This window comes from Diuraphis noxia, unplaced genomic scaffold, assembly GCF_037042655.1.
Source record: "Diuraphis noxia isolate RWA-SAM2 unplaced genomic scaffold, SU_Dnox_SAM2 contig0004, whole genome shotgun sequence".
Classification (NCBI taxonomy): Eukaryota; Metazoa; Arthropoda; class Insecta; order Hemiptera; family Aphididae; genus Diuraphis; species Diuraphis noxia.
The window spans coordinates 27,743,966-27,769,126 of record NW_028301714.1 but is presented as its reverse complement, the minus strand read 5'-3'; the positions used below and the strand labels follow the sequence as shown (position 1 = coordinate 27,769,126).

At 29.4% G+C, this 25,161-nt stretch overlaps 4 protein-coding genes and 1 long non-coding RNA gene across 6 annotated transcripts; all 5 read left to right on the top strand.

The window, feature by feature from the left end:
* The first annotated feature begins 271 nt into the window (after nucleotides 1-271).
* LOC149055908 (uncharacterized) lies at nucleotides 272-1,435 on the top strand. Its single transcript, XM_089227550.1, has 3 exons — nucleotides 272-383; nucleotides 451-552; nucleotides 1,074-1,435. The coding sequence occupies exons 1-3, from the start codon at nucleotides 272-274 to the stop codon at nucleotides 1,433-1,435; spliced, it is 576 nt and encodes a 191-aa protein (XP_089083676.1).
* Nucleotides 1,436-3,003: 1,568 nt separating this feature from the next.
* On the top strand, nucleotides 3,004-4,932 carry LOC149055907 (uncharacterized). The gene is made up of 3 exons (XR_016191589.1): nucleotides 3,004-3,222; nucleotides 3,497-3,837; nucleotides 3,991-4,932. It is a non-coding gene; the product is annotated as an uncharacterized LOC149055907 (long non-coding RNA).
* Nucleotides 4,933-9,441: 4,509 nt separating this feature from the next.
* LOC149055906 (uncharacterized) lies at nucleotides 9,442-11,297 on the top strand. Its single transcript, XM_089226973.1, has 2 exons — nucleotides 9,442-9,448; nucleotides 10,762-11,297. The coding sequence occupies exons 1-2, from the start codon at nucleotides 9,442-9,444 to the stop codon at nucleotides 11,295-11,297; spliced, it is 543 nt and encodes a 180-aa protein (XP_089083099.1).
* A 1,651-nt stretch (nucleotides 11,298-12,948) lies between these two features.
* Nucleotides 12,949-19,127, top strand: LOC107167742 (putative vesicular glutamate transporter eat-4). The gene is made up of 11 exons (XM_089227334.1): nucleotides 12,949-13,107; nucleotides 13,629-13,805; nucleotides 13,889-14,136; nucleotides 15,466-15,536; nucleotides 15,631-15,731; nucleotides 16,447-16,564; nucleotides 16,657-16,834; nucleotides 17,216-17,487; nucleotides 17,595-17,844; nucleotides 17,930-18,057; nucleotides 18,150-19,127. The coding sequence occupies exons 3-11, from the start codon at nucleotides 13,971-13,973 to the stop codon at nucleotides 18,309-18,311; spliced, it is 1,446 nt and encodes a 481-aa protein (XP_089083460.1). The 5' UTR covers nucleotides 12,949-13,107; nucleotides 13,629-13,805; nucleotides 13,889-13,970; the 3' UTR covers nucleotides 18,312-19,127.
* Nucleotides 19,128-19,872: 745 nt separating this feature from the next.
* Nucleotides 19,873-24,319, top strand: LOC107167751 (putative vesicular glutamate transporter eat-4). Of its 2 annotated transcripts, none has more exons than XM_089227333.1 (10): nucleotides 19,873-20,024; nucleotides 20,641-20,893; nucleotides 21,253-21,323; nucleotides 21,429-21,529; nucleotides 22,488-22,605; nucleotides 22,698-22,875; nucleotides 22,962-23,236; nucleotides 23,333-23,579; nucleotides 23,668-23,795; nucleotides 23,871-24,319. In XM_089227333.1, the coding sequence occupies exons 2-10, from the start codon at nucleotides 20,740-20,742 to the stop codon at nucleotides 24,030-24,032; spliced, it is 1,434 nt and encodes a 477-aa protein (XP_089083459.1). In that variant the 5' UTR covers nucleotides 19,873-20,024; nucleotides 20,641-20,739; the 3' UTR covers nucleotides 24,033-24,319. The 2 variants fall into 2 exon arrangements, with proteins under 2 accessions (XP_089083459.1, XP_089083458.1); XM_089227332.1 differs by having other exon boundaries at nucleotides 19,893-20,024; nucleotides 20,675-20,893.
* The last annotated feature ends 842 nt before the right edge of the window (nucleotides 24,320-25,161 follow it).

Here is a 25,161-nt window from a genome sequence, read left to right as displayed (position 1 = left end):
TATGAAAAACTTATAGCAGAACAAACGTAAACAACTAAATAAGTATGTTATTTATTTCGTTAGAAAAGAACCTATTAGAATTATCTAAATTAATAAATAATAACCTATGCTATTTTAAGTTGGAATAGAAACCTTATGTCCTTATCTAATAGTTAATACTGTAAAAATTAAACTGTATGACAATTCTACCAAAATTAATGATATTACTGAACATTTCGATATTTTTCATCGTTTATTACATACGTACTTCATACGTTACTCCGTGACAAATATGAATCATTCAGGAAAAGTCGATATGTTATTTGTTTATTGGGACTCCCCAATTTGGGAGTGTCAAAAAAATTCCCGTCGTGCAGCACAAATTTATGCTCAGCGTTATCCAGGTATGCTTACTAATTTTATTTAGACAATTTTCTAAGTTAGTTTTGTTGTTTGTATTGATAACTTCAGATAGAGAACACCCTGCCCATAGTTTTTTTCATAACTTAGAAACTAATCTTAGAACCCATGGGTCATTTTCTAAGAGGGTAAACAACCAACAACAAAGACGAGGTGATGCTTTAGGCGAGGAGATCGAAGAACAAATATTAGCCTATGTTAGAGTAAATCCCAGAGTTTCTACACGGCACGTCGGCAAAGAGCTTGGAATATCGCATACTGCAGTTTGTAAGATTTAAAAAAAATACAAAATGCACCCATATCGACCTGATTTAGTTCAGCATTTGCGTCAGGGTGATGCAGATCGTAGACTTTCTTTTGTTGTGTGGTTCATGGCATTATGGCAAGTTTAGACGAAAATCCATTAATTTTAAATTCAATACGATGGACAGATGAATCTAAATTTACAAATAATGGTGTTATAAATAAACAAAATAACCGTTATTGGGACGATCAAAATCCACATTGGACATTTGAAACCAATAATCAAACTGTTTGGGGAACAAACGTTTGGTGAGGTTTAATTGGAAATAAATTGCTCGGTCCATTTTTTTATGATGGAACACTTAATGGTAGACGATATTATAATTTTTTATTAAATGAATTACCGATGATGCTGGATGATATTCCTTTAGCTCTAAGAGAAAATATTATTTTTCAACATGACGGTGCTCCAGCTCACAATTCTCTAATAATTCGCGACTATTTAAATGCAAAGTTTCAAAATCGATGGCTAGGAACTTACGGACCCATTCAGTGGCCTCCATCACGTTCACCTGATCTTACACCACTAGATTTTTTTTTATTGGGTCACTTAAAAACAATAGTGTATGCAGACCCTCCTATAAATCTTCGAAATTTAAAAGATAAAATAACAGCAGCATGCAATCAACTGACTGAAGAACAAATTACAGCTGCAACAAGTAAAGAATTTATGCGGCGAGCTGAATCATGTTATTTTCACGGCGGACAACAATTTGAGCAATTTATACGTTAAAATAACTGCCTAATAACTAAATAAACTTACAACTTAAATAAGAATTAAATGTGTTATTAATTATTAATAAATTCCAATCATCAATTCATTACATGTGACAAAATACACAACATACTTATTTATGTATCATGTCTAAATATCACCTAAATAAATAAGTGTGGAAATATTAATTCTAAAATATCCTAGAATAATTATTTTCAGGCACAATTTTTTTTCACAATCATTCAAATTTTAATTTTGACAACATACGTAAACATCAAGAAAATTCGCAAATTATTTTAAGCTAGAAATTCATAAAAAAAATGTATTTTAAATCTAAGATTTGAAAATTATTAATAATCTATAATATATCCTAGACAGATAAACCGTCTTCGCTCAGAATCGTTTGTCGTACACAATGAGATATAATATCATTGGATTCAAATTTAATTCCATCCATTACAGTCCCCCACTTGTAACCTACTGTACAGCAGAGCGACATCCACTTTCCCGCTTTTTTTTTTTTTTAAATAGTTTATTAAGGCTTAAACAACACAGGTTTTTAGCCTACTTTAATCAAAATGTATACAAGAAAAAGAAACGAAAATATATATATGTGTAGGTAATAGGTATATTAAATTTTAGAAAACATTTTACTACATTATTATAATAGTTATTTATTGTTTACAATGGGTATTTAGTGTTTATATTATGGAAAAATGTACTGATTGCAGCTGTCTTTGAAGGCTTGATAGAGTGATGCAGGATTTTGGAGTATCTTGCGCGAGCTTCAGTGTATTTGGGGCAGGTGATTACGATATGTTCAATTGATATAGAGTTACGTTGCAAGCATCACATATGGGTGCTGATTCTTTTTTGATGAGATGTACATGGGTTAAGTAAGAGTGGCCTATTTTGGTTCGAATGACGGTTACTTCCTCTTTTCTTTTTGTGCCGGGAGGATAGTTTAATTTCTTGACGAGTAATTTTGTGTTTCTCAGTTTGTTGGTTTTTCATTTTTACATGTTAAAATTTTGTTAAGTATTTATATTTTGTTGCCAAGTTTTATGTTGCTGTATTTCATAGCAGGTGTGTTAGTGTAACTGTATCTAGCTAATTACAAATTATATTCAGTGTATATAGAGGATTTGTTACTGTGATTTCTGTCTTTGTCCAACACACGCATGATATAGGATTTTACTATTTTAGCCGTGGTCTTATTGATAAACGTACTGATTTATATAGTGAATTGATAAGATTACTGAAAGCAGATTTTGATTTTTTTTCAAGTCTACTTGAGGTCGATATACCTAAATTTAAATTTTTTGATTTTAATTTCTCCAGAAATTTAGATATGATAAAATATTTTTTAATTACCTATAAATCTCATACCTATAGCTCTCATAATATAATATACATAATATACATAGTTGTACCGTCTACGGTTAAACTTCGATTATGCTTAATCAGCTGATAACAGATATTTAACCGTGCAAATGTGGCCGATTAAACTCCGGTTAACTTTAATCAGAGACGGTACAACTAGCCCTATTTGGGCTAGTTATTAAGCACTTCCTCCATGAATATTGCTGTCAAAAATGGTATTTGCGATTGTAGACTGTATAGTTGAAAAAGTGGCACTATATGAACAATACGAATTGGTCAAGGCACTACCTATATGAACAAAACGAATAAATTCTACATTCAACTACAAAACAGCTATCTCAGTATATTTTTGGAATATTATCCTTTTTCTACTTAGCCGTTCAATTGGTCAAGGCACAAAGAATCGTATTATCACCACCGAGGTCGGAACAGTACAATGATAATATAATGATATTATTAACATAAAACTATAAAATTCATTAAAAATTTTAAATATTCTTACCTATATTTTTTAAATAAATTTGACGATTTAATGTGTCTATATTTGTTGAACACTATGAGTCTAAACTCAAATAAAATGACAATTATTATTTTTTTACGCGTCTATGTTCTTTATTTTTTTTAATAAAATTGAAAGTCACTCATTTTTTTCTTTTAAAGTTTACAGCTTAAATTGTTTGATATTTTGATGTTTAGGGGATACAACTGACACATTGTTGAAATGTTGGATGTTAGATACTAGCAGCTAAAACCTAAGGGTGACATGAAACAAATACAGGTTGAGGACCACTGGGTTACCTACACGATCTCAAGAAAAGCATCAAGTCAGTATTCATAAGCGGACTGGACGTCGCGACGGTTGCGACGTAGGTACCTACATTTGAAAACGAACATGGACGCTACTTCCGGTACGATATTGCCGCATTCAATATTTATAGTATTTTGTATTTACGTCGGGTGCGATCACTTAGTCCAATCACAGTGTCGCAACCACCTTGGACGTTAATATAATTAACGGTGGTTCATACTACCTATAGGTAATGAAATTTATTTAAAACTTTCTTCAGCTTATTATTTTATTTTGTCTAAAGCTTAACCAAAATACTTGACTTTTCATGGCTTATAAATGTATTTAATTTCATCCTTGATTTCATTTTTAACAACAGTTTTTTATGATTTATCGTTGTCAGGGAACTCCTCAATTACTTTTCCACTTCAGGTTTACAATGGGGTAGCCATGCCATCCATCATTGATGGGTGACGACTTGAGGACACACGGACGGCATTTTACGCACAGGACGAATTACCGGCCCACAAGCTCGTAAACCATAACCATGTTAAATGTCACCAGACCAACCAGAACGACGATACCTCGCGGATACGTTGCAGCGGCCACTGCACTAGACGTTGAAGGGCGGCACAACGTCAAGCGCTTTCATGAGATGGATGGCAGACAAGAGACAACGGGCTGAAAGTCGAAATACGGCGATAACAAACACAGCTGATTACCACGGCACACTAACAAACACGCAGGCCAACGGATATGTGACCGAGTGACCGGTGCTATAATGACGTAGTCGGACTGATCACGTGAGTCTTAACTGTCACGTCGCACGTTTGACGCCTTGACAGTAATCAGAAAGACTGCACTGAAACAAATTCGCGACGATAGACCTGTGACAAAATTCAAAATAAAAATATCATTGAAATAACCAGTGACGCATAAAGGTTAAAACATATTTTCCACAAAAGCTACTTACTACTTAGGTAATAAACAAATATAATTTTTTCCAAATGGTAGGATGCTACAGTAGCAAATAAGTAACTTACTTCTAGTAATTTTAATAATAACCAAGATTCCCGGCAGCTACTATATATATATATATTAAATTGTGAAAAGTAAATATCAAGGGTAATATATAAGCTACCCTCACGCGACATCTCGCGTTATTGTTGGTAGAAACGACCCAAAAAGCGTTCAACTTTTGAAAGGTTATTAGTTTATTACAGTACCTACGCTATATTTATTATTATTATCACTCATTTTTTATTTGTAGATTATTGTTATTATTTTAAAATTAAATTTTTTATGTCCAATTATATAAATAATAACCGACCCATCAGTTGCAAAATCTGTGACAAAGTCTTCCCAATTAGAAATTAGAACACGGGACATATAATTTTGTTTTATAAAATATTTAAAAATTTAAACGTCATTTATATTACAAATATGATGTATGTTTCAATATTATTTTTTGTAAATCAACTTTTCGTTTAACAGTTGTCGAATTATTCTTAAAATATATTAGATGCTCGTGACACGACCATGCGTACGAGCTTGCGATGAGTGTCATTCCAAATATGGTACTGTGGTACTGTATTTAAAGAAACGTTATGGGCGCTCGGGTACAGGTGGGGTTTACTATAACTATATGCTATGAGACACGTCTCGCTGTTCATATTAACTCATAAGTCCCTAGTCCCTTATTGTTATTATAATTATATATTCACGTCGTGTTGTTACGTTATCGTCGTCTACAAATACCTAAGTAATTACTAGCGATATTCCATTGATAATGGACCATTATCTTCTTTCGATGTGAAAAATGAAAATGTGTAACATAATATTATGATGACCGTTTCAGACGATTTTTAGTCTAATAAGTGACTGAACCTTATATCTGTGAGTCTTATAATCGTCCTCTATATTATAATAGTTGTTAAGAGGACGCCACACCCGCATGTGTTATTGTCTTCATCGTACAAGTGCGTAGCATAGCAAATTTTACGTTCAGCAAATCTCTTTTATCTCCTTCAATTTAAAATTTAGAGTGAATTGACCTATTATGAAAATTAAAGGCAAGATTATTACCGAGGGCATCTCATAGGCTTTTTATTATAATTTAATTTTAAAGCGAGTAATGAGTATTTTTAGATATAAAAATAATTTACAATTTTAAAATACTCATTACTCGCTTTAAAATTAAATTATAATAAAAAGCCTATGAGATGCCCTCGGTAATAATTTTGCCTTTAATTTTCATAACAGGTCAATTCAATCTAAATTTTAAATTGAAGGAGATAAACGTGATCTGCTGAGCGTAAAATTTGCTATGCTACGCACTTGTACGACGGAGACAACACATGCGGCGTGTGGCGTCCTCTTGAGGAGGTTTTCATGTGTTATGTATACTCAGTGGCGCCGAAGTAGTTTAAAAACAGTCGGTTTACACTTTGTAAAATTCAAAAATATTTCACGAAATGATGGTCATTTAATTTTAACATCATGTCATTTTTTTCACAAAGTGGTCGCTCACTTTGTGTACTGAAATACAAAATTTAAAAACTTACCCTACCCATATAGATTTAACTTAAATAATTATGCATAGTAATTAAGTTTATTTATATCTACCTATCATATTAATTTGTTAACCGTATTGTGTAAAAGTGCTTGTCAAACCAAAATTAATATGATATAAATATGCTTATTATTACTATACATAATTATTTAAGTTAAATCTATAAGGGTAGAATAAGTTGTTAAATGTTGTATTTTAGTACACAAAGTGAACGACCACTTTATGAAAAAAATTACACAATGTTAAATTTGAGTGACCATTTCATAAAAAAGTGGCCATTTCGTGAAATATTTTTAAATTTCACAAAGTGTAAAAAACGTGTTTCCATTTCATGAAATGGTCATCTTTTCATGAAAAGATCGATTTCACGAAGTGGCTACATATTATACATACCATAAATATAGGATTGGAACGAAGTTAGATAAGTCATGGTTCTTATGGTTTTATAGTCTTTGTGGGTAAACGGAGGCTGATATAGATCGAGTTAACTTGGAATGGTTAGTTACGTGAACCATAGTGGTGGGTATGAGCACTCACTTGACCATAATTTTTATTGAACTTAAAAGTGGGTTATGAGGCGAGGTTTTCACCGTTTAGTGGAAACTCGGACGTTTATAAAAATTGATTGAATGTAATCGGAGTATCTTATATACCATTCATTTACCACCTACCATAATTAATGTACTGTACACTTTTATAAAATTTAAATCATTTAACTGTTAATAGTCATCAAAATAACATATTATACACTTTTGTTTTCATTTTTCACATCGAAAGAAGATGATGGAATATCGCTAGTAATTACTTAGGTATATTTATCTCATATAATATACATATATATATGTTTAAAAGTATGGGCATGTACCAGTTGCCCCCAAAAGTACCTTTTTTTATACCAATTCCCCCCAAACTACCTAGAACAAAATGTACCAGTTACCCTCACATGTTAATATATACACGATTAAAATATATAGCCTGTAAAATAGGGGAGGTAAATATACAAATAATAAATAAAATTATTTATAAAAATAATGTAAAATAGTATAAAATGATAAAATCAAATTTTGATATTTGCAATTATATATGATATTGTATTTTGTAATAAATAATAAATATAATTTATTATACAAATAGTATGGATAAAATGAAAATTGTATTAATAATAATAGCTTACTACTAGGTGCAAAGCCAGGATTTTACAAAAACGCGTAAATTTAAACTCGTCTAAGTGGATAGCCGATTTACATAATTATTATATCTAATTTTTTTTTTTTTTTTTTGACAAATTATGCCACATAATTATAATATTATTATTTCATTGACTTTTTCATATTATTTTGTTGGTAATTATTATAAGCATATGAATATTTTCTATAATTTTATACAAATTATCACATATTTTAATATGACTCTTATCATTATAACTAGGTATATTATTTATTATGAATTTTTTATTTCTATCGTTTTATACTATTTTACATTATTTTTATAAATAATTATATTTATTATTTGTATATTTACCTTCCCTATTTTACAGGCTATATATTGTAATCGTGTATATATTAACATGTGAGGGAAACTGGTACATTTTGTTGAGGGCAAGTGGTACATTTTGTTGAGGGCAAGTGGTACATTTGGTCGAGGGCAACTGATATATTTTAAAAATCCCGATAACAGCCGTGGGGGGCAACTGGTCAACACCCAAAAGTATGTATTCTTAGCTATGTATATAGAGGTATAGTAGTATAGAGTATAATTTTCGAGGTGTGCTTAGTGAAGATGATATAGGGGGGGGGGGTGATAACTCACGGTAAGCCACTGATGGTATGGAATGAGTGCTCATGGTATTGTACGAAAACCGATGGAAGGTTAGGATTACGTGATGGATGTGATCGAGTCAACTCCAACCATGTCAGCTATACTCGGATAGTAGGGTAAGGGGTAAGGCCGGGTACGTACGCGATAGCATAGCTCGAACCATAGGCTGGGTGGGGTGTCCAGATTTTCCGGTTTTGAGGGTTATATAGAAGCATCCAAAACACACTACTGACCGTCATCGTCCACTGCTTTTTTAGAGATTTTTCAGTAGCTATTACGAGCGGCAACATTATCTCATCCAACCGTGCCAGCTGCTGTGAATGTCGCAAAATAATTAAACTGCGTGGGGTGCCAATCGCTGGTGTCTGGAAAGGCCACTCGGGTCGCCATGTTATTATCAATAAATGCGGACGGGTATCGCTGTAGACAAATAGAACGACGTTATTATCGTCATAACTGGTCGACTTTGACGCCTGTTTGTCTGCTGGCCGCACCACAGGTGCCACGTCCACGGTGGAACGATGAAGTCTGCTTCCTGCCGGATTGCTCCAAACTCGGCCGGTGTCCTTCAATATCTGCCTGTGGGTATTAAAATAACACAAATTATTATTATTTTGCAATTATAGTCAGAATAAGAACAACAGTTCTTTTGTTTACGAATAAATACACAGCGATATGGATAATATAATTAGGTATTATGATAATCCGTAAAGTCATATAAGTATATAACCTATCTTTCCTACCTAATATAATCTCTAATTTTTGTTGAGATGTAATTTTTAGCACATATTTCATCTATTTCATAATTTTTTTTTTTTATCGCTGTATTTGTACGGACTCAGTGTAAGTATATAGTTATAAACCAACATACGAAGTCCTTAAATCTTACGGCATAGGCTATATAGCTATTCGTGGACATGTGTAAGAACTAAGAGAGAAATAGGAGACTATAGCAATAATTAAATTACAAGATATTTTAAAAAAAGTATGTATAAAGTATATATATATATATATACGGCGTCCTGTCTTCAGAGTAACCTATAATGATGTGCAGACCACTCGATCTCTTGCAAGCACTTATAGTACTGAGTAAATATTTAAAGTTTTCTAAAAACTAACTTAAAAACCGATTATGAAAAAAAAAACACTCACTTGGTGATCATTTCAATGTCGTGAACAAATTTTAATGTTGAAAATGTTGCACGGCCATCGCAATATAGCCCTGTGATATGCGGCAACAGTTTGGCATATATGACTTTGCCTTCTAGGGCCCTTGCGATGGCGATCATCAAGCTCTTGATGACTAAAGGAAACATTTTTTTAGACCAATCTAAAATCAAATTGAAATATATTTGGACTTCTTCGGGAACGTCGTAGACCGTCGTCCGATACAGCACTTCAAGCCATTCAGAATTTATCCAAGTCGTCCCCGAGACGACCTTCTCCAGATTTAACATAACAGCTATGCCTTGTCTGTCCTGACTTCCGGTGCTTGTGTAAATTAACTGCAGTGATAGGATAGCCATCAAAAACAAGAACATCGGATATTGTCCGAGATTCGCACGGTTACAGTTACTCAACATAATAGTATAGAGTTGCAATAGCAGCATTAATGAAAATATACGATAGATTATAAATTATAATATAGTATTTAATATATACGGTTAAATATACAGTTTTGTCTATGAAAAATAAACGAGAATAAATGAGTAGTACAAAAAAATCTAAGTCTTGTATTTTCTACACATATCAATAATTATTCGAATATTTATTTAAACAAAATACAAATTAATAATTATAGTTATACCATGGAAACTAAATGAACAGCCAGATATCTATATAGTTACTCAAGTCAATAATACGCTTTTTATACCCACATTTATAATGTATATTATGAATTATAATAATGTAAAATATAATATTTGTATCGATCAAAAACACGTACCGCGCGTATTAGGATTCCTAATTTAGGAACAACTATATTATTGTATCAATAAATTTTAATAATCAACCACAATAATTGTCGTTTAAGGTTACAAAACCAAGTAATTAAAATGCATTTAAAATTGCATTAAATAATGTACAAATATTTAGAGTTATGAGGTTCTCCTCCATTTTCTGCAAAATGTTTTCAGCTAAATTTTTGACTTAAGCGGCTTTGACCCTGATTTGTAGTGTTGTACGCTGCTAGATTTTTGTGATTTGTTTTCACATTTATATTATGTATTCGTTATTATCCTTTGTAATTATATAACATAATCGGTGACATTCGATAGATAACATTTATTATTAGGTACCCATATGCAGATATTTTATAAAATTTTATAACGATAACACGGAACTTTATATAGGCAATTCAGCTACATTACTGTCATGAGCATAATATTATTATACCTTATACTGAGTTAGGAAATTACTTCACTCGAAAAAATGATCAATTTAAAGTATTTAAAACAAAAATGTATTAAACAAATGTTAGTATAGCAGACATGATTCAAAGAATTATCTATATTTCCAACTCAGAAATACAGATATAATATTGTAGTGTATACGGTATGCTCCAGACTTTTTATTAAATACCCTTAACTTCGATAACAACTGCTTTAAATAAATAATATTTAAAAAACTTATGCTATTTAAGTCTTAAGAAATATACCTAATATATTTGAACAAAATTGGTACTGTTAAATACAATTATTATAAAACTAGGTATGTAGGTATTACACTATACAGTTCATAACAAATTATATTATTAACTCCCTGATTTCTGCTCCATTTTCACAGCTGAAGCTCTTGCGATCTCACACGCACTTGAGATAGTTAAACAACAAAAGACAGACCAAGCATTAATACTAAGTGACTCTCTTAGCGCTTTAAACAGCATCTTAAATATAAAACAACCCAACACCATATTCAGAATAATTCAAAATCAGATCTCTCTACTAAATATTAATAATCAAATCATTACGCTGCTATGGATCCCCAGCCACGTTGGAATACCAGGCAACGAGACAGCAGACATCTATGCCAAAAGAGTTATAACTTCTGATGCCATCTCTGTCCAAACATGTTCTCTGAGTGACATCAAGGGCGGCATACAGGCCCTGACACTGGAAAAGTGGCAACATCGTTGGGCTTCTTCACAAACTAAACTCAATGAAATTAAACTCTCCATTAACCCATGGCAAACTTACCTTACCAAAAGACGTCATGAAGTAGTAATCAATAGACTAAGAATTGGACATACCTGGCTTACACATCGTCATCTCATGAGACGAGAAGACCCAGACCTATATGTACAACTTGTGGGGAAGCTTTAACTGTCAAACATATCCTCCTATACTGTCGAAACTACGCAGACACCAGAACAGCCTTAAGTATACCTGAGGCACTTGTACCCGATCATGAAAACACTATTAAAATCATAAAGTTTCTTCAAATAACCAAATTGTATAACCTTATCTGACATTTGTATTTGTATCTATTTTGTACTTTTTTTTCTTTTTATCTTTCTCTCACTTCCAATGCTGTACTTCTATATTTTAACGTTATACCTTTATAAATATTCTACATTGTACTTAATATTCATAATGTTATCTATCACCTAATTTAATGTTTACATTGTACAATATGTCAATAACCTTAGTTGTTGCGGCTTTAATAATAATAATAAAAAAAAAAAATTATATTATATTTATGTTTATAAGCCGTTCTGATTACTCTGACTCAAAGACGATTGATTTGTATGATTGACCAAAACTTAATAAAGACAAGTGTAAACAAACACAAAAAGCTTCTCCTATATCGTTGTTTGAATTGGCTATATATTTCAAAATCTTTTGAATCGAAATAAAAATTTAAACGCAAAAGTTCATAAACAAAAATAGTTTTATAATTTGTTGATATTATCATTTAAAAATTCAAAGTTGATTCATAATGGTCATATAACAAAAAATGTGATAATTTTAGGAATATTAATTATTTTTCATTGGTAGATTTCATTAAATTTCAATATTTCAAAAAAAATAATTTAAACTTTTCGAAATAATAAGTGTTAATGGACTATCCTGTTTATATAGATATAGATATTTGGTATTATAATACTTGTTTTAAACATCAGCAAGGTACTTATTGTTATTTTTTTATTAATTTAATAGCGAATTATATTGTTTCTACTGACAATATTAAAAATTATATACATCTATAATTTATTAATCATTAACATTGTCGATTAAGCTAAGTTTGGCTCACTGCTCGAGTTTAGTATTTTAGTATTATTTTTATTGGTGTGATAATACGTGAAAATAATAAATTACAATGTGAATGTCGGATGTGACAACGTTGCATAACACATACCGACTACGCGTGACAAATTTTCACGGTGATTTGCGGATGAACAATCAATGCTAACGAAAAAAAAACATATTTCCGCATAATAGTTATAACAGGTCCATTAAGTGATTTTAGTGTTAAGATACCTACTATAAAAATATAAAATACAACAATTTATCTTGTTTCGGTTTTTTTAATTTACAGCTTTCAAAAACAGAAATTTAAGTTTAGAAAAAGGATTTTTTACTTTTTGAATTCACAATAATTTTTTTGAATTATTAAATTAAAAAACCCAAAACGAAATTCACTTTAAATTTTAAAATGTTGTGTTCTATCTTTTCTTATAAGAACAACAGAAGTATACTACCTATAAAGTCAGTAGTGGTCATCACGTTACATAATTTATTTATTTAGCTGTATTTTATACTGACTATAAATATATATATTTTAAATTATAATTTTAATGTTATTTCGACGCGTATTATAGACAAACAATATGATACGTAAAAATATATTGACTAATTCAATGCGGATGCGTTTAGCATTAAAGATAAATATAATCATTTTAATATATTATATAAACATAGAGTTATTACATTATTATTTTATTATACTGCTTTATTTAATCGTAGAGTTATTTTGCACAACGCTATACCATACACGGTTTATCGTTTATGTATAATTTCAGTGTGAGTTATGCATTGCTCATATCAGTCATACCACACTTAAACAGCAAGATACATTTACCGAATCATCGTTTATATACATGATATTTGAAACGTTGGGAAAACTATTGATGTAAGTGTCATGTATTAATTGTATAAATAGCTAGTAATAATATTAATAGAAGAATAAGTACGATGTATTATAACATAATATTAATATATTTACGATAATATTTATCATAGTTATTATTTTATATATCATAATATTATAACCTATAACTTTTGTTTTTGGTATACTTTTCCATCCAAATGTCTTTGAAAAAACAGATAGGTGCAGAAAGAAATGTACTTTCTACATGAAGAAAATTGACCATGATTAAAAACTTTATTTTTACTGTTAAAAATATTGAAAATGTTATTGAAGATAGGCCCCACCACGATTATCTATTCTCTACGGCCAACGATATTTCCATGTTATATCTACTTCCTACAAATATAAAAAAAAATTACTAATTTAAAAATATAAATAACTCACAATAACGATTTTAAAGATATAATGTATTGTATTTTTAATGCTCAAAAATAAGTTCTTTATCAAATAATATTATAACTATTTCAAGACATGTTTTTCAACGCTGATTTTTACATACCTAGTTTGATTGATTGATGAAACCGTTATTAAAGAAATTATGATAAAAATACTCATGGTGATTGGTGCATTCGGAAAATGAGGATTCCCAACATTGTGCTTTTTTGTGACATTTTTTAAAAGTTATTTTTCGAGTTCAATTGATTTTGTTTTTCATAGTGAATTGAGGATTATTTTTCCAAGTGAGCGCCAAACATACGGGTTTGAAGTTTTTTTGTCATAATTTCTTTAATTATGGTTTTCTATAAAAATGTTTTGATTTTAGTGAGTGGCGTTGGTAAAGTGGATTTGTTCCAAATAAATATACAGCTGAATCCGTCCACTTGTTGATTTATTACAAAAAGTGAATGATGGATCTTGGGGAAAGTACGACCAGTAGAATAAGTAGATGGAACTCTACGCCTCACTTCCAATTACCAGAACAACCGTCTACCAAATTCATTGACAGATTTATCCGTTTGAGAACTACATATTGGAACAAAGGATACGCAGTGGTTTTGCTTGGACTTATAGGTAAATTGTTGAATGTATACCTTCAAATGTAAAATTTAATACTTCATAAAATATATAGTTATGTGTTAATTGCCGATATTCCAGTAACGCATAGTTGTCGTCAACCATCTAAAGTCTAATAGAGTAATAGCGATTAGTATTTTAAAAATGTTTAATAGTAAACCGTGCTTAATATGGTCCGGTACTTGTTAGTGGTTTATTATATTATCGCCTAGACGTGTAGAAACTTTATAGCCCTGCCACTCAGGTTTTTCTCGTCGCTATCCATGTAAATAAAATCAACAAATAAATCAGTAATAATAATAAATATATCGCATTAATAATTTTACGGTTCTCAGAAAAAATGTATCATAAATATAGCCTAACAAGTGTTTATCACATAATATTGGTAGTTTAAAAACCAATAAACAAACCGAAAAATGCCAATCAAACGGTATACCAATAATTACTGTGGGTTTATTACCCAGACTGTTTTTTATTCATTGTTAGCCTATTAGGTATCCGATTTACAGGTTTATGTTGTTATTTTATGTATTATTAAAAATTAAAATACATTTTAAAGATTTGCGAATACTAACGCCCGATGTTGATTTAACTCTAATTTACATTAATACTATACTATCTATCATTATTTACAATTGTTTTGAAATGTAATATTAGTAACAATTATTTTGTATTTATTTAGCCGAGTTCTTTTGTTGTCAATAATCGTTATTTATTATTTATCACCGTGGTTCTCTTTTTTTAATTAAACCAGTCGGCTGTCTGAGATGTAAACATATTATAATGTCCACTAAATGTTTATAATACGGTAAAAGTATAAATACCAATGAAACATAGGAGTTAGATCTCGTTCAATCTTATAGGTTTCATTGACTTTAGAGTTTAGACTGATGTCGGTAATTTAACGGTAAAATTTGATTAAGGTAAAACCTATGACACACAAAATAGTTTGAACTTAAACATACGATTTTTGATACAAGGTGATTCAACAACCACGCTTATCCTTATTTTTTTCATTTAATAGGTAATGAACTTGTTCAAATTTTATAATTTTTATAATTTTTTTAATGTACTTGAAGAAATTAAAAAAAACAAATTCTTGAATTTGTTTGTACTGCTTGGGTCGAAATTAGTATAATATAGTCAAATAGAAAATCTTACAATATCATATCTAAGAAGAAATTCGTATATTCGTATACAGACTTTTAAAAATTATCTCTTACAATAGAATGTTAACATGACAACAGCCGGTGAAACGTGAAATCTAAAATTCACTTATAAATTTCACCAATATTCATACTTTTATCGTAACTGATTTTTTTATAGGTTTTTTCATTACGTCGCTTCAATTGAGTTCATATTTTAAGTTTATTTGGTTTATGGCACTACAAAATCAAGTGAGTGTCTGTTATACCATTAATAGTTTTCAATAATAACCTACTTATTGATTTATTTATTTAACTAATGTTATATTCTAATTTATTATTACAGATTGACTATTCCTATTATTATTGCATGTCTTACACCATGCATGGATATTATACCGGTGTAATACTAGGTGGTGTTTTAGCAACAGTTTATCCGGCTCACAAGTAACTAAGTGATAATTCAAAGAATAATCATTTAAATTTAATTTAGGGCTAGGATTTAAAGTTTATATACAATATTAGAATATATAGGATATAAATTAATTAAAATTTTGATATTTGAAATATATTATATATTTATAATAAAAATATTTGATATAGACTATAAAGTTAATAACTATTAAGCTGGTGTAAGGTATGTGTATGTGCATTAAAAAGCTAAAACTGTGATACCAAATTACAAATCCAAATGTACATATTATGATTATACTAGTCACATCTCACACATTGAAACAGGCAAATGTAAATGTCACTTAAATTGCCTAAATATTACTCCTTAAAACATTAAATGTTACAGCACTCCTAACGAATCACCGTCTACATCAGTGTACCAAGAGTACAACATTAAATGTCTGCTTTGAGTCTTTGAATATAGCAATTTTAAATTTAAAACCAAAAAAATTTACAATTAAATCCTGAAATCTGACAAAAATATTCTAAGGTAGGTACTCGAATTCTTAATGAAAAAACATGCAAACAAAAATACTTAATTAGTTTTTTATAAAACAATATTACGCGATTCTCATTATCTTGTATAACCAAATTCCAACTCACGACTGCTAAGTAATAGAACGATTAATAAATTAATGTGTATTAATCCTAGCCCTACTTCACCAAGAAGTTATCATAATTCAATTAAGTTTTATGATTATGTTTTCAGTATCTTAGGAATTTTCGTCACCATATCGTCGATTGGTCAGTTAATTTCAGTCATAAGTATAAGTTACTTAAACACTCACACACATTGTTTTTTACAATTTTTTGTCGGAATGACAATGGTAAAAATAAGATTCTTTATTTATGTGAAGTTCGATTTCATAGTATACAAATTAGTAAATATTAATGAGTTTTGTACATTATTATCCTATAGGCCGTTGTGGATGTGTCACTTTACAGAGTTTGGACGTATTGGGTCCCACAAGATAAACAGTCAATACGTCACTTTCCAATAGTATTGTCCATGTCGATATTTAATGGTGGATATCTCCATGACACTTTTAATAAATTCCACGATACACATTCGTCTTATCCCTTAACTCTATTTATAGGTATACTTACAATGCAATTGTGATACAGCTGAGCACTTGAATGTTATGCAGGCAGTGGCGTAGCCAGGAATTTTGTATGGTGGGGGCTAAGTCTCACAAAAAATTCAAAAAATACAAATAACATATTTCTTTTCTTTACGTTTTTTTTTTTTTAAATTGTATACATGTATAAACATTTTTATTTATTTATTATGCCTACAGGCTCCAATCTTTCAACTGCATCCTTCTTGGCTATAGCCTACAATGGCTAAAATAAACACAGTCAATGGGGGGGCTATAGCTCTCTTAGCCCTTCCCTGGCTACGCCACTGCATGCAGGATAATAATTGAAAATTGACTTTCAATAGGTCTCTAACATATTTATTATATACTTTATTATAGATGTGATTGGATTGGTGTGGTACGTTTTATGGTTGTACGTGATCAATGGAAATTATTCATTTTGGAACTTGAACCGTGATTTTATTTTGTTTGGAGATTCAAACAATACTCGATATTCATCCGAGGTATTTGACGTTTCGTTAACCCGATCAATCGTATCGGACATTCCATGGAAATCGATTTTTACATCTAAACCATTCCTTGCGATTGTCTTATTATACATTTGTGATGCTCGACTTAGTGAATTAAATGACAGTGATTTATACAATAACGTAAATGTTTTTTTAATACATTAAAAAGTGTAGATTATTATATTTTTGTTTTAGCGAGTTATCTATTTTATGATCTATTGTTGTCTTTAAACAAATTGTTGACAAAGGCGGACGTATTCGAATGGACCATGAAAAATTACACTATCATCTTATTGCTATTCTTCGTCGTCCTGGTCGAATTAATTCCAGAAATCACTGAATCCATTTCCACCTCAAGTGTCAGAAAGTTTTGGAGTTGCTCGTATTTTGGTTCAGTGGGTATATTATTTGTTCTGGAGGCCATTTTAGGTAATGCTTTAAGAGCCGATAAAATATACCATTATATGATGAGAGGAATGCAATATCTTTATTATTTCGGTAAGTGTAAAGGCATGTGAAATATACAACATTGAAAACTATCTTATACAATGCTTATAATCCAAAATATTTTGGTTTTGTTCAGGATTCTACGTAAATATTTTAGATATCGCACCAAAATATGCTAGTTTAATGTATGGTTTACTGCTGAGCATACATTTTATTTTCAACTTTGTGTGGGCCAATGTCGTAAATATAATATTGAGCTCTATGGTAATAACATATAAAAACATTTTAAATGTTCTTAATTTCTTATGTGTATTAAACGAAGTTATAAACGAAGTCGTAATTAAATTTTAACATAGATACTTACCAAAGTCGAAAGTGATATACTGATAGCTATAATATGTTTTTTGGTGGCTGTATTGTATGCCATTTTCGCTTCCGCAGAACTAGAACCATGGGCAGCAGATGAACCGGAAGAAGAATTTCAACAAAATATAGTTGAGAACGACAATAAATTATAATGATTTATTTGCATTTACAATTTAAATAAAAATTATACATTATAATATTAATCTATATAGTATATATAATAAAAAATAAAATGCTGTCCGTTGGTAGTCGCATCACTTAAGAACTGTTAGATTTATTTGGCTCATTAAAATTAAATTAAAAAAGATTACAATAATTATATCTTGTGAAGATTTTACGGAAAGAAAAATTGGGAAAATTTTTTTGGCATATTTCTATAAATTTTTTTATTGTTTATAAATGTAAAGAAAGGATTTTTAAATTTACGGTAGAAATCGAGTATATGTATAAATGTTTATAAATTAATGTCATAGATTATATCTTACAGATTATTAGTAGGTATTATAAGAAATATTAGTATTTTTTTAAATTTAAATCATAAATGACTGCTATTGAGTATTCGGGCTGATGACTGATGATCGGTGAAAATATATGAGAATATATCATAAGTAATGAGAATGTATCATGTCTTGCAAATTCATGTAAATGGAGTGCTAGATATTGATAAAAAAAAATCGTTGAAGAAGTAAATGGAAATAGTGAGTTAAATATTCTCAAAACAAAAATTATATATCATATAATATTATAAATTTCGCTCTTCTAAAATGGTTTTGGGTGGACTATTTTCGTATAGCCCGGTATAATGAGTATAGCAACTACTTTATTAAATTTTACTGTTTCCACGTACCTATTTCGATGGCACAAAATTTTCCATTTTTTTTTTTACAGTTAGCATGCAATTATCATAAATTGTCTCGACTATTTACCGAAATTTAAAGGACAAGATGTACATTTGCATGATAGAAATGATGTATGAGTGGTACTTATTAAAGAGACACCTAACTTGAGAAATTTATTATAGGATAAAAAAACTTTTATGCCAAAATGTAGCACGAGATTTGCACAAATTTATAGCATTGGTATACGAATTTCATAAATAATATATTATGTAGATAACAAACTGTTACAAAAGGTATATTATATATTTAGCTACCAAGAAAAAAGAATATTTTGACATGACATACCTATAATTTATGGTATTTATTATACATATTGTAGAATTGTTCTATTTAATAAATGTTCTTTTTAACTATTCTTAATAAATATATTTTTGAAATAATGGTTTACTGGTAAAACAAAATTTTAATATAACTTGTAATATTAGTCGTATTTTCAACATTGAAAAAATAACTCAATATTCATCGATGATTAAACTTTATTTAAAAAATAAAATTACAATTATCAATACATATTAATATAATGTATATATTATTCATGTAAAATAAAATTTTACTGTGATAAGAACAACATAGGTACTCGTAAGTATTCTATAATCAATAGTCAGTAATAAATCATGATGGTAATTTATTTATTTTGCTTTACTTTTTATTTTTTTTAACTGTAAAATATAATTAAAATTATTATTATAAAGTTATGTTGGCACATATTATAGACATAAAACATAATAATATTACATTGACAATTTCAATAGGGATGCGTTAAATATTACAGATAAATATAATCATATTATATAAACATTAAACATAGAGTTATTTGCACCATATGGTTTATGTATAATTTATACTATGTAATTGCTAGTACCTAGGTATATTGAAATTATTCTTTGCTCACACCACAGTAAGCATGCAAGATACATGACCGGATCATCGTTTTTATACATTTGAAAAGATCAAGAAACTATTAATGTAAGTGCCATACCTTTTTTTTTTTTTTTCTTGAAACCGGGAACGGGTGGGAACTGTTTAGCACAATACTGCCACCCGAACCAGTATCGTATGTAAGTGCCATACCTACCTAAATTATTATACATATTATTATGTATATATAGTTATAGTGACAATGTTGTTAGAATATTAAATATTAAAATATGATATAATATGATAGTTAAGTATACATACTGCTTATTATATGATTACGATTTATGATGTTCGATGTTGTATAAAGTATAAAGAATGGAATCATTACGTCAAAATATATGTTTTTATTACAATAGGAGAATTTTACATTCTAACTATACAATATGCGTTAATTAAACATTTCTTATAAAACTACGTCAATAAGTTTACGGCAAAAACTGCCAACATTACGAATTATTAGTCTAACTACAACATTTATTGAACACATTGTTTTCAAAGACATTTTTAAATTATATATCTAAACGACTAAACGTATAAAAAAACGAATGGTGTAAAAACAAATATGTGATGGGTAGATAATAATAAATAATTTATTTATAATAACGATTTTAAAGGAATGTTTTCGTATTTTTGGTGCTTAATAATAAAAATATGTATTCTATAGAGTAAAGAATATTATAATTTTTAATCATATCAAGTTTTGACTTACAAAAAAATCCACAACTGAACCGGTCCGAGAGTTGATTCATTAAAAAAAATAGAGATGAGTCTTGAGGAAAACGCAACCAGTAGATGGGATTCTCCAACCCACATACAATTACCAGAACAACCGTCGCCCAGATTCACCAACAGGTTTATCCGTTTGAAAATTACATATTGGAACAAAGGATACGCTATAGTTTTGCTCGGAATTGTAGGTAAATCGTAGTATGTAGTCAATTTATCCCACTGACGATTTGCATGTTAAATGGAATAATAATTTGCAAAATATAGCATTGTGTTGGCCGCCGATTTCCGTCAACGCTAATAAGTGGTCTTCCAACCGTCAACTGTCTAATAGCATTCAAATATTTCAGTTTAGGTGGAAAGATATTTTAAGATGTAGACATACTTCTTAATTAAATAGCATGTTTCCTGCAATATATTAACTCTACGTTTTATAATCAACTCTTTCTCTTTGAGACGACTTTGATAATTTCACTGGAACTCTCATTACTTTAACCTATAATATATACTTATTTATACATGTATGTATAATATACTTATTTTTAAATAGGTTTATGTATCACGTCACTTCAATTTAGTACATATTATAGATTTATTGAGTTTATGGAACAACAAAATAAAGTGAGTGCTTATTATATCAAATAATTAATTTTTATATAATACCTAACCGGTATACTTACAAGTAAATTAATTATTTATTTAAATAATATTATAATATAATTACAGATTGATTATACTCATTTTGGTTGCTTATCTTACAATATGGATGGATATTATATCGGTTTAATACCTGGTGGTGTTTTAGCCACTGTTTATCCGGCTCACAAGTAATCGAGCAATACTTAATTGTAACATAGGGCTAAGGTTTATATTATTCAATATTACAATATAAAATAAAGGCATGCGTAATATGTGAATTTTTTTAATAAAAAATGCTGATATACAAATTATACTGGGTGATTATTCAAGCACGCTTACTTCAGCTTTTTATTCAATGATACATTTATTTGAATACTGATTATTCCAGATACATTTTTCAAACTTTTTGAGATTTGGGATATAATCTTCTTTTTATTAAATGGAAATTCTTCTTTTTTACTGTAAATTATTTAGCCAATATTTTGTTTGGAAATATCCGAAAAATTTAATTCAATCATTTTAAATTTAAAATATAAAAATTCACAGTTACTTCTAAGTTATGAAACAAATATATTTCAATACCTGCATTATTAGTGCAAATGCAAAACAATTTAATTATTATAATGTGTTTCAAATCAATTGTGACTCGATCATAATGCTCCAGGTGACGGTTACTACTCAAATCAGTGGTTAATAAATTAGGCTGGAAAATAAGATTCGCGTGATATTTTTGAATTCATATCATTAAATTTAAATTGAATTTAAATTCCCCACCTTATTCACGCGTTTTTTTTTAGTAACTCTGACACCATGTGTCCACACCTGGTGTGCTGTGATCGAGTCTCATATGAGTCTTTGAATATAGAAATTTAAAATTTAAAACCAAAAAAATTTACAATTAACTCCTGAAATCTGACAAAAATATTCTAAGGTACTCGAATTCTTAATGAAAAAACATGCAAACAAAAATACTTAATTAGTTTTTTATAAAATAATATTACGTGATTCTCATTATCTTGTATAACCAAATTCCAACTCACGACTGCTAAGTAATAGAACGATTAATAAATTAATGTGTATTAATCCTAGCCCTACTTCACCAAGAAGTTATCATAATTCAATTAAGTTTTATGATTATGTTTTCAGTATCTTAGGAATTTTCGTCACCATATCGTCGATTGGTCAGTTAATTTCAGTCATAAGTATAAGTTACTTAAACACTCACACACATTGTTTTTTACAATTTTTTGTCGGAATGACAATGGTAAAAATAAGATTCTTTATTTATGTGAAGTTCGATTTCATAGTATACAAATTAGTGAATATTAATGAGTTTTGTACATTATTATCCTATAGGCCGTTGTGGATGTGTCACTTTACAGAGTTTGGACGTATTGGGTCCCACAAGATAAACAGTCAATACGTCACTTTCCAATAGTATTGTCCATGTCGATATTTAATGGTGGATATCTCCATGACACTTTTAATAAATTCCACGATACACATTCGTCTTATCTTTTAACTCTATTTATTGGTATACTAGCAATTACATCGCCATACCGAGCTATTGAATATTAGGATAATATAATTACATACGGTGTATTATGTATTTTGTTATAGGTGTAATTGGATTGGCGTGGTACGTTTTATGGTTGTATGTGATTAATGGAAAATATTCATTTCGGAGCCTAAACAGCGATTTTATTTTGTTTGGGGGTGTGAACACCTCGCGATATTCTTTTGGAACAAATGGTGTATCATTAACCCGATCAATCGTATCGGACATTCCATGGAAATCGATTAGTACTTCTAAGCCAGTTCTTGCGATTGCCTTATTATACGTGTGTGATACTCTAATTTTAGATTCATATTACGGTAGTGCTTTATACGGTGACGTACGTGTTATTTTAATAAATTAAGAAGTGCTATTAATCTATTATATTTGTTTTATATATATATTGCTGTTATTGAAAAAATTGTTGACAAAACAGTACGTATTCGAATGGACCACGAGAAATTACACGATCATCTTATTAACACTCTTCGTCGTCTTGGTCGAATTAGTTCCAGAAATCACCGTACCTTTTTCTACCTCCAACGTCAGAAAGTTTTGGAGTTGCTCATATTTCGGTTCAATGGGTATATTTTTTGTTCTGGAGGCCATTTTAGGCAATACTGTGAATACAAATAAAATGTTAAAATATTATTTTAAAGAAATGCATTATCTTTATAATTTCGGTAAGTAAATATATATTTTAAAGGCATGTGAAACATAAATTGATATACAATATTTAAAACTAATTTTCATGATGTTTGTTTCGTGTAGGATTCTACATAAATATTTTAGACATCGCACCAAAATATGCTAGTTTATTGAATAGTTTACTGCTAAGCATACATTATATTTCCATCCATTTGTGGGTTGATGCCGTAAATAGAATATTGAGTTCTGAAGTAATAATAGAAAAACATTTTAATGTTCTAATTTATATTAAATTAAGTAATTATCGCAATTATATTTGTATATAGATGCTTAGCAAAATTGAGTCTGCTATCCTGATGATGATAATATGTTTTACGGTAGCTGTGTTGTACGCCAATTTTACTTCGGTAGAACTACAACCATGGGCAGCAGATGAACCGGAGGAAGAAAATCAACAAAATATAGTTGAGAGTTACAATAATGTATAATGATTTATCCATCGGCGCAACTAGAAATTTCAACAAGGCGGTGCTTAAGCTGAAGGGTTTTTGTGACTTAATGGGACCTAACATTTTAAACAATTTTAAAGATGCTAATTTTGACTAAAGGCCTAAAGGGTGCTAAAGACCCAAAGCACTCTCCCTAATTGCGCCAATGGATTTACCATGTATATAACAATATAATTAAATTATGCATTATAATAATTATAAATATGAATACTATGCACATTATTTAATACTACGTTTTATATTATAATAAAATCGTTTGAAAACTATTTTCGTTTTTTGTCGGTACCTCCCGGCGCAACACAAAAAAATATTTAATATAAAAATATAAAATATAATTATACAATAAAGGTAGATAAATTGCCTGAATATGTCATAAAATTTTGTTGATGATAAATACTTAAGATATCGAACAACTCTATTTCTATATATGAGTTGCTGTAAATTGTGTCCTATATTTAATTTTTTGTATTTAAAATGCAACCTGGGTAGGTATACTTTGTACAGCATATTTTTTTAAAACTATATTCTAGCTTAAAAAATATCTAGAATTTAAAAATATAGTCTTTGAGTATATTTAAAAATTCCAAAAATTAGAATTTGAATAAATTAATTAATCATTAATCATTATTAATACATATACAGGGTGATTCACTGAGCATGTTGCACCCATTTTTTCTTTAATGTATTATTGTTAATTTTTGTTTATTTATTATCAAAGCTACCTAATTATTGCTCATTACAATCAATCTGAGGACAGGACAGGATGAGAAAATAAAACCATTGCACTTTTTTAAAATTGTATAAAGATTTGACACTTATGTAAAACAAGAAGATTTTAAAAGATATTATCTTATAATATTATAATAACAAATATTTTTAGTTGCAATGAATGATTACAGTCAGCCACAACCAGTCTAGAAGTTATTATAATATGCATGTGATGTATAATATAGTTTATTTAAGCCATTAGATTACTTTAATTCAAGATTCAATGATTTATATGATTAACCATAAATTAATAAGGACAAGTATAAACATATACAAAAACTTCTCCTATTTATTGTGTTTTGACATGGTTATATTTCGATAGGTGACATTGAATATAAAT

What these genes read in the sequence shown, in the direction of transcription:
- LOC107167742 (XM_089227334.1), top strand. Translation starts at nt 13,971, where the DNA reads ATGATGGATCTTGGGGAAAGTACGACCAGTAGAATAAGTAGATGGAAC. An exon ending in GGTTTTGCTTGGACTTATAG is followed by an intron (nt 14,137 to 15,465) that starts GTAAATTGTTGA and finishes ATTTTTTTATAG; the next exon opens with GTTTTTTCATTACGTCGCTT. An exon ending in TCCCTTAACTCTATTTATAG is followed by an intron (nt 16,835 to 17,215) that starts GTATACTTACAA and finishes ACTTTATTATAG; the next exon opens with ATGTGATTGGATTGGTGTGG.
- LOC149055908 (XM_089227550.1), top strand. Translation starts at nt 272, where the DNA reads ATGAATCATTCAGGAAAAGTCGATATGTTATTTGTTTATTGGGACTCC. An exon ending in TTATGCTCAGCGTTATCCAG is followed by an intron (nt 384 to 450) that starts GTATGCTTACTA and finishes TGATAACTTCAG; the next exon opens with ATAGAGAACACCCTGCCCAT. An exon ending in CAACCAACAACAAAGACGAG is followed by an intron (nt 553 to 1,073) that starts GTGATGCTTTAG and finishes ATATTCCTTTAG; the next exon opens with CTCTAAGAGAAAATATTATT.
- LOC107167751 (XM_089227333.1), top strand. Translation starts at nt 20,740, where the DNA reads ATGAGTCTTGAGGAAAACGCAACCAGTAGATGGGATTCTCCAACCCAC. An exon ending in TCTTTTAACTCTATTTATTG is followed by an intron (nt 22,876 to 22,961) that starts GTATACTAGCAA and finishes ATTTTGTTATAG; the next exon opens with GTGTAATTGGATTGGCGTGG. An exon ending in ATAGAATATTGAGTTCTGAA is followed by an intron (nt 23,796 to 23,870) that starts GTAATAATAGAA and finishes ATTTGTATATAG; the next exon opens with ATGCTTAGCAAAATTGAGTC.